The sequence below is a fragment of the Notamacropus eugenii genome, chromosome 5, assembly GCF_028372415.1.
Source record: "Notamacropus eugenii isolate mMacEug1 chromosome 5, mMacEug1.pri_v2, whole genome shotgun sequence".
NCBI lineage: Eukaryota > Metazoa > Chordata > Mammalia > Diprotodontia > Macropodidae > Notamacropus > Notamacropus eugenii.
Genome location: NC_092876.1, coordinates 36609215 through 36618573, shown reverse-complemented (window position 1 = coordinate 36618573; position 9359 = coordinate 36609215). Strand labels below are relative to the sequence as shown.

General features: G+C 47.9%; 1 protein-coding gene across 2 annotated transcripts in view; it reads right to left on the bottom strand.

Moving 5' to 3' along the window:
- Positions 1-2463: 2463 nt before the first annotated feature.
- The window catches only part of SKI (SKI proto-oncogene), a 134032-nt gene continuing 127136 nt past the window's right edge, over positions 2464-9359 (bottom strand). For both annotated transcript variants that reach the window (XM_072608576.1, XM_072608578.1), the window contains exons 6-7: positions 8017-8247; positions 2464-6773 (exon numbers count right to left, since the gene is read on the bottom strand). In XM_072608576.1, the coding sequence (XP_072464677.1) occupies positions 6567-6773; positions 8017-8247 (438 nt within the window). In that variant the 3' untranslated portion in view covers positions 2464-6566. The remainder of the gene's footprint in view (positions 6774-8016; positions 8248-9359) is intronic.

The following is a 9359-nucleotide window of genomic DNA, read 5'->3' as shown; positions in this document are numbered from 1 at the left end:
CCACCCCTCCATCCACGTTGAAAGGGTTTGGTTTTAATTAAAGAACAAGGAAAAAGAAAGAGGAGGAGCCCAGTCCAAGAGGCTGGTTAGCCAGTGGAATAGTCTCCTTCCCAAGATCTACCAGGCTGCCTGCCTGGGCCCACCCTGGGTAGATGGTGGAAACAAACACAGCCCATGGCAATTTCACCATCACACTGGCCAAGGAAGCTTAGGGTTTTTAAAGCTACCAGCTGAGGGTTGGCAAGGCCAGCTTCTGAGTAAAGTGAGGGAGGTGGGGACTTAGGTTAGACATGACCTGGAGATTTGAAGGGGCCGTACTTTACTCATCTCCTTACCCAGCCTTGCTCCGCCACTATTCCTTCCTTGTGTCCTATGGATAGCAAGGCTGCCGAGACCTTGGTACATACGGACCTGCCAGCAGTAGCTACTCTCAGGATGTGGGTTTCAGGAGGTCACAAGACCACAGACAAAGGCCCATGAATCCCTTCAGGGTCTCTCATCCATCTGTCTTCCCTTTTCAATTCCCATTTTCACCAGGCCCTCAGGTGTAAATCTTATCTAGAAAATCCTTGTAATGGCCTCCTAAGGCTGCCTCCAGTGTTTTTCCCTCCAGCCAGAGGATTCAGAATGGATGTTCAAGCTTGAATACATTCACTGTTTTCTCTCTCCCCCACCCTGGCTCAAATGCCACCCGCCCCAGAAAGCCTTCCCCCCTCTCTCCTAGAAAATGTTCTCTCCTTCCTCCAACTTCAAACAGCACAATGGTGGACAGACGACTGGCAGAACCAAAGGATGTGAGTTCAGATCCTATGACTTGACACATCTTTTGTGTGACCATATCCCTAGATCTGGTTTTCCTCCTCTATAAAATAAGAGACTTTAGTCTAGAGGTCCTCCAATTTCCAGTTCTCAATCTAGGATTCAAGGATATTCTCATTTTAAACTCATTTTTTCTTATTATTTTCTTACTCAATTCTGCCGTTTTTTCCTCTGGTTCCCCAATTTCTCTTCTAAATCATGGATTCTGTGAGGTCGGGGACCATTTTTACTCTTTGTATCTTTCCTTGTACCAAGCCTAACACTCAGTGCTTTGTACATCCTTTGAACTGGATAAAATAGTTGGATTAACATGTAAATGAATAGCGGTCAGTTTAACCCTAAATAACTTCCATTTGGCTTTAGAGGAGAGGATGGGATTTTTGCATAGGCTAATCTTAGATGGAGCTGGCTTTGGTAACCCTTAAGTGGTAAACCCACTGCCAACTGGCCCACTGAGGAAGACTCTGCAATGGAGTCCTGGACATTTAAAATCTTGGTCCCTAATAGGGTAATTCTCATAAAGCCCCTACGCTAGAACTGAAGTTTATGTTTCATTCTCTTTGCCATTTACGGCTTCCTCAAAAGAAAAGGTGGTGTTTTCCAGCTAGCCCTTCCAAGAAAACCCAAGATGTGAAACTTCTAAAAAATTAATAAATGTCAAAGTACAAGGGAAGCAAATGAGAAAGCACGTGCAGGAAGTGTACAGTTAACTAGAGAAATCAGTGAGCTATACTTTGAAAATCTCTCCCTTAACCCAAATGAACTTTTACTCCCTCCTATGGAGTTTCCCTCAGCTCAGTTCTTTCTCAATCGCTAATTACTCTCCCTCTTGGTAGAAGGACCAGAGCCTTCTTGCTGCTGGATCCCTGGAAGCCTGGAGGATAATTTGTACTTTAATAGAAAAGCAACCCTAGTGATTAAAATATTAAAAGGCATGAATCTTGGGGGGGGGGGGGTGTCAAGACGATGAGATGCTCTCTGAAGTGAGATTCCATCTCCTATGTTTTGTTTGTTTCCTCCACACACCTGCTCCCTCCTGCCTGCAATGGAGGAGCTATCTTATGATGCCTTAGTGGTTCCTGCCATGAATTCAGCCTCCGTGCTGACCCCATGTCACTCTCTCATCCTCTTCTTCAGTGCCCTGTAGAAAGAGGGCATTTACAGACCTTAGGAGAGAGTCACACCAGTAAATAATCATTCTTCCCTCCTGCCTTTTTCTGAAAATAGTCCTGCTTCCAGTCAGGTCAGGATTTTGATAATGTTATAGACCTCATTCACTTTGGGCCATACCCAAAGAGAAAAGGGACTTGGGGCTTAAGGGAAGATAGATTCCTTCTTTGCTAACATTCTAAATTAGAGCCCCATCAGCCCATGTGGAACAACAACGGGGTTATTCCAGGCATTAAAACAAGAGCTGGAAGGAAAAATTCCCAGGCCACCTGTTGACCTCGAAAGAGACTGATCATTGAATGGGAAGATGAGCCAGGGAAACGAGCTTTGGATTCAGTTAGAACCTTGCTTACGGGGGGCCATCTACATCAGTTGGGGAGACAGAGAAGACAGAAAGAAGCCGCCCTGCTTCTAACCCTGAGCTGGTCCCAAATACCCAAAAGGAAGCAAACAGAAAATTCTGTAATGTGGAAATAGTGGAACCAAACACTTTTGTTTATTTTAGGTAATGCGTCTATACACTGTACATTCAGTCACTGGTATATAAGCAGAGCTATTTTCATACATATTCTCATAGAGGCCTTTATTTTACAATATTATCTGTTTCAAGGGGGAGGGGGAAAGGACCAGCAAGGTACACAACGAGATAGATAAATATGCCAAGCTTTTTTCTTTCTTTTTTTTTCTTTTTTTAAAATCAGGCATTTATAAACAAGAAAGCATACATTAATTACATAAAAATAGTTCTTGAATAGCAGGGTAAGTCACAATATTGTCATTAGCAGCAGCATAGGAGAAAACAGAACAGAAATGTGCTGAAATGCTCTTGGCTATTATAAATGAAGATTTTTTTTTTCCTCAATTGAAAAAAAAGTCATTTATGACTTCTGACAAACAAAAATGCCTCCCTCAAAAACGTGGACTTTTTTTGGGGGGGGGGGAAGAGAATTTAATCTTTAATAATAAAATATTTTACCATGAAAATAAGGACCCGAAATAAAAGATGGAAAATGTTAACCCACACTGAAAACTTGCCAAAAGTGTTTTCCAACCCCCCAACAGACAGGCAAAGAATTTTTTTCTTTGTTAAAAACACAACTCAGAAAACTACCAAGTAAGAAAGTTTCTGAAAAAGGAACCACCATATACACTTATAATACAACAGTGTAAAATGAAGGAAAAAAAAGTATTTACATGTTGAATTTTTTTGTTGTTTTTTCTTTTTTACATATTGGCTAGTTTTGTATGAAAAGCAGGATATCATGTGTACTAGTTAGCTGCTCCATAGATATGAATGTTATTGCTGTCGGTTTTTTCCCTTCGTTAAGTCTTCTTTCAGTATAGAAACAATGAGTAATTAAACTGAATATACAATTATCTAGGTTATATATTTAAGTATAGGGAGAGTCAACAGCCTACAAGACACCTCTTCTCCCTTCTTAAAAAAAACTTAAGCTGCAGCTGCAAAGTGGAGTAAAAACTGAGCAGTTCTGTCTCTAAGGGACCTCGTTCGGCTGCAGTATAAAAATGCTTCATACACAGAAATCACACAGGGAACCAATTCCCTCCTCCTCCTCCTCCTCTTCCTCCTCCCCCAAGGCTGCCAGTGCAGCAGGAGTTAGCTGCTCCTACAAGGCCTAGGATTAGAAACATGTACATTAGCAGCTTCAAAATCTGGCAAAGAACTTCTCATTTGTGTGTCGAGGGGCTCGCGCCCAGACACATCAGAGTCCGTTCCAAGTGAGTCTACTCTTACCAAACAAAATAACGAAGGTGGGGGAAGGGTCCAATCACAAGTCACCCAATTTGGGGTTGTGCACTCTGGGAAAAAAAAATGGAACGTTAATTGACTGAAAAACAACCTAACAATAAGGTGCTGGTGAGGAGAATTTGTTCCCATAGTTGGTTCACATCGTTCCGTATCATCTGCGAAATAAGATTGAATTCTATTTATCAACAACTTTAATGTGAAAAGGTTTTGCATGGGACTGCATACGCTAACTTGGGGGGTGGGGGGTGGGAAGGGAAGAAAAGTCAACATTTCCTTGCTCTGATATAAACCCATTATCAGGAAATCAGAACAGCTGCATTTCGTGGGCAGCCTACACTCAGCAGAATTAGTGTGAATGCTCTCAAGAGGAAAATTTGGCCTTAAAAAAAAAAAAATCTGATGCCAAGTAACTCAATACTGTCAGGATCACCAGGTGGGGTGTGATCTAACCCGTTCCTCTTTGGGACAAGTTACTGCAAAGTGTTCGGATCTCACTAAATTTTCAAGAAACAAGGCTGGCTTGGGGTGGGAACATGCACTTTCTTGGAAGAAAATGGGGAGGGAGGGGAGATATCCACCAGAGGGTGGGGGACAGGATCATTCACCTGGAAGTGAAAAGGGTTTTTTATCCACTGTTGGGGCGGGGAGGGGGAAGGAGGACCACCTTCTCACACCTGAGTCTAGAATGCAGAGTTCAAGCCCCTGCCACCCTCCCTGAGCACAGTGCTTCAAGCAAACCCAGGCCCACGGGAAAGCCTTTTTTTGTTCTCTGTGTAACTTCTTGACTTGGCAACCTAGCACCGAGACACATATACGCTAACACACCTAAAAGCACTGCTAAAACTCAATCGCTAGTTTCCCTTGAAGAAATAGCTGAAAAATACAAATCTGGAAACACCTAAGCCTGAAACGGTATTCTGCATATTGCATAACAAAATAAAACCCTTTACACAAATTGGTAATAATGCCCATTAATGAATATACATATGGCAGAGATTTTTTAATTCCATGCATATGAATTTTTAATAACTGTAAAAGAAAAACATACAAAGAAGCAAAAAAACAAAAACAAAAACGATCCCACATAAAACGCTGTATCAACAATGTTCCTTTGCATTGCACGTGAGAAGGGGCCACGTCAACAGAACCAGGACCCCCAATATCAGAGGATGGGGAGGGGGAACCTGCCAATGCTCTTTTCTGTCTAATTTCTGTGGGTTTAGCCATTTGTTGCTGTTGCTTTCCCGAGCTATATTGATAATGATTTTTTTTTTGCACCTAACACATTAACCTCCTGTTAATGTTCATAGTCACCATGGTGGTTAGCATAGAATTCCTGTAAAATCTTATTTTTTATGTAAATAAATACTACAATCTTAAGATGGGAAGCCACCTCCTGTCTATGGAAAATCGCTTTCAAGCTTGGGCATCACAGACCTATAAATTTGCACAAACAGCTGAAAGCAAATGAGATTATCTGGAATAAATGCTTTTGAGCAAGCATGAAATTCTTTTGATACTGGTCGATTCGGTTTCTCTATACTGTTGATAGGTATTTGGGGGTTGGGGTCGGGGGGGAGTCACAAGTCAGTGTTGAACGTACAAGACGCAGGAAGGCACATGACAACCCCCCAAGATTCAGGTTTTACATCATTATTGTTTTCTTATGTGTCCCTTGTTCAACCAAGCACCAAAGGGAATTTTCTAAGCACTTGAGTGCTAGGATAGGATCTGTTTGAGAACATTGGTACAATCTATTTTAAAAGAGAAAACCTTTTAACGCAAGCTGATTGATAAGTGGGAAGAGAAAGACAGGGAGTTTTCAACAAAGTGCAGTCTAAGGATGAGTTCAAACAGACAGACAGACAGAAAACAGCCCCCCGACCAGGGATGATGTACTGCTGCGTTTTGTTCCGGTGCAGGGGTGGGGTCTCGGGGGATCCCAGAATTGAAGCAGCCCCCTTGGTCACGCTGAAAGGCATGGCCACCGATCATTCAGAGCAGCAAGGGCAGAGCTGGACACTCGGACGACTCGGGCAGGGGCGACCTGAACAATTGGGGAGATAAATACTGTCCTTTATGACGAAGGGGATGTAACAAAGAGCGCGATCCAGTAAAAAAACAAAAAGGAAGCCACTGTCCTGGGGCAACTCCTGGGCACCGGGCACGACGGGGGGCAGCCCGCAGCCATCTGCGGACTCGGGGTGACCATGGGGAGCCCTAACGTACATCTTCAGTAAGGCTGGGCAGCTTCTCAGTTCATCTCTCCCCCACACACTCTTCTAGCATCCGTGCTGGAAAATCGGGTACTTGTCACTTAAAAATAAAGACTGAAAAGAACCAAACAGAAACTCACTCAAATCTCCCAGTCAGACCACGAGAGGGGCCCCCCGGGAGGCTCCCCACGCGGGGCGCTGCGGGAGCGGGGGCTCCTCCCCGCGTGGAACCACTCGTCCCAATTGTGCATCACCAAGTGTTCGTGGGCTTGCAAAAGTGACTTGTAAAAAAGGTGTCCGTCTCGGATGACCAAGTCCGTCACTGTCTTAAATAGCTTATAACACAGTTTGCGTGTCGGGACAGCCGGGCGCCCGAAGGGGCAGTTCGGAACACGCGGCGGTGTTCGAGGCACGGAGAGATGTTGTGCTATAGGGCGGGAGGCGGGCGGTCCGGGGCGGTCCGCGGGGCGCGGTCCGGGTCGGGTCGGTCCGCGGGGCGCGGAGCTCAGCGCTTCGGCGGGCAGTCCGGGTCGGAGCTCAGTGCCCCGCAGCGCGGGCGGGCGTGTGCCCACGGGGCAGAGGGAGGGCAGTCAGGCTCGGGGCTCTGGCGGTAGCTCGTCCAGCTCGTTCCGGTGGCCGCCACCGGCCTGCAGGCTGGGTTTGGGCCACAGCTGCTCCTGAAGCTCCTTCACCACCTTCTCCAGATGCTCCCGAGCCTCCCGCTCCCGCAGCAGGTCCGCCCGGAGCTGCTCCCGGTCCGCCTCCGCGTGCTGCAGCTTCACCTGAAGGTCCTCGATCTGAAAGTCAAAGGAGCGGGTGTGAGCCAGGCTTGGGAGAGGGGGGCCCGCACCCACGGAGGACCCTGCCAGGTGGGGCTTCGGTCCGCCTCTGCCTCCCAAGGCAGGGACTTGTCATCCATCTGATGACCAGAGAAGGCCCTATGCCAACCACTGCATAGATGGAGAGAGGAGTTTCGGTGGCTGGCCATGGTACTGGAAAGGGATGGCACGTTTCTGGTTGCCCAGCCCTGGAGACCGGCACCCCTCTGTTCAAGGGTGGTGGAGCCTCAGGCTCCAGCCCACGCCAGAAGAGGGGCTGTGGGAGCTCAGTCACAGCTCTCTGCAGGCTCCTCTTGGAAAAGGATACGCAAGGAGGCGGTGGCAGAACCTCCCCGGTGGAAGGAGTTAAGGCACAATTTAGATGTACCAAGTCTGTTACAGCTGGGAATCAGCTCTGGCAGACTCAGGCTGCAGGCACCGGGCAGCTGCACCCTCGGCAGGCTCACACACACAACACTCAGCCCCAAGCTCATGAAGCTTGAAATACCCTTCCCAGCTTCTGTGTGCTGACCCCCACCCAACCTGTGCCAGTTAGATGCTATATCTCCTGGAGAAACTGAGGAGAAAAGAGTGAGTGGGGGGAGCCCACCGAGTGCCAAGCAAGGTTTCACTCATGGCACCCCCCTGGCAAAGGCACAAGACACCAGGACGGAGTGCAGCCCAATCCTTCATAAGCTGCGGGCACTGACAAGAGGACCAGTCTCGCTGGCACAAATATCTCAGAGGGAAGAGAAAAAGACACCTGCAAAGGCGAGACCTGAATGGGGGCAAGGCAGCGGAGGGGCTGGCTGGCCCCACCTGCTCAGTGGCCCTCAGACCCTGGCCTCTGCTCTCAGGCGCCCTTCTGCCTGCCCTGTTTAGTCTGGACCCCCCTTATCAGGGAGAGGAGACGCCGGAGTCTGGAGAGCACTTCCCTTCCTGTGGGGCAGCCACACAATTCACCCCCCTGCCCCTTCCTGCTCCGGAAGTTCACACCATCTCCATTAAAGAGCCACACCCACCACAGGCAGAGGAGTCTCTTCCCCAACCTAGTGAGCCTGGGGTTACCTGGGGAGTCAGTTGCCCAGGGCCCAGATGCTAGTCCTCATGGGCCTGGGGCCAGAGCCTCAGTCTGCTCATCTATCTGCAACAAGGTAGCCCACAATGCCCACCTGACCAGTGTCAGGGAGAAGGCTCCATCCAGGGGGCCTGGGCCACTCACCTGGGCAGAGTACTTGGCCCGCAGCCGGCCGGCCTCACAGCCCTTGTCGCACACGCGGATCTGCCGGGCCTGCTCCAGCTCCCGCTTGAGCCGCTGCCGGGACTCATTGGCCTCCTTCATCTTCTTCTCGTTCTCAGCCCGCAGGCGCTCGATCTCTTTCCGCAGGTTGCGCTTTGCCTCCGTGGCCTCTCGAAGCTTCTCCTTCTTGGCCACCCGTAGGAACTCGAGCTCCTCCAAAGCACAAAGGAGAGGGAAGTGAGCATGCTTTCCAAGTCCCAGGTGACCCCCCCCCATCCTCAGGCTGCCTCCTTCTGGGAGTGGCCAGCTGGCCAGCAGACTGCAGGACCAGTCCTCGGTCTCCCCTCCTGCTACCCTAAGACCCAAGTTGGTCAACAAAGGCCACACCACATCCCTCTCTACACAACTCCCCCTGAAAAGAGCTGGTATAGACAAGATGGAAACAAAACACTGTTTATATAATTAAATACCTCAAATTTTTAAATGCAGGGCACATTTTATAGGCTGTAACACAAGTCTTTCTGCACTGACATTCCATTGGTTTCTAGGGACAATTTTTTTTAAATTTTGGTCCCAGTTTCCTTTAAGAATCACATTTTCTGTTCCAAAAATGACACTTTGCTGAGCTGAAATGGTGACGCTCTCAAAGGGCCAGCAGAGATTTTTGACCAGCCTCACTTTCCAGCCAGGCCCACGGGCCTTTGTGCACATAGGTATGGGGGTGGGGTGGGGTGGGGTGGAGAATGAGGAAAGGAGCAAACGAGAGAAATGAGGGAGAAGACATAACATCTTCATGTCCACTAGAGGAAGGTGAAATTGGGGGGACTGAAAAATGTCCTCCATCTATGGCTGAGCCAAGCCAGAAAACTCAAAAGAAGCTGTTCTGCAGAAAGATGCCCCTTTCCTTATGTTTCTGCTACATGTAAAAAGACCTCTGTCTGAGATGAGGCCAAACAAGAGATGATGGTCATCCTTGGAATCCATGACCGTCATCCTAGGTCAGGCCCAATGAGAGACCATGACTGTCCTTGGCATCAAAGGGCTTCTGGTGTGATTACCAGAAGGACTGTTGCTTGTGTCAGGGTCGGGGGTGGGGGCAGGAAAACATCTCTGAATACTGACAACTTGTTGAGTGAGGTGCCCTAAACCCAAGTTTTCACCAAAGCCTTGGTAATTTAATCCCCATGCCATCCACCCTCCAAAAAACATTTAGTTAATGTTCCCCATTTGAAATCACACCTTAAGCCAGATTAAAATAAAAATATTTGCCAGGACCTACTGGAAGTAAACCAAACTACATACTGATGTCAATTTTTAAATTCTGG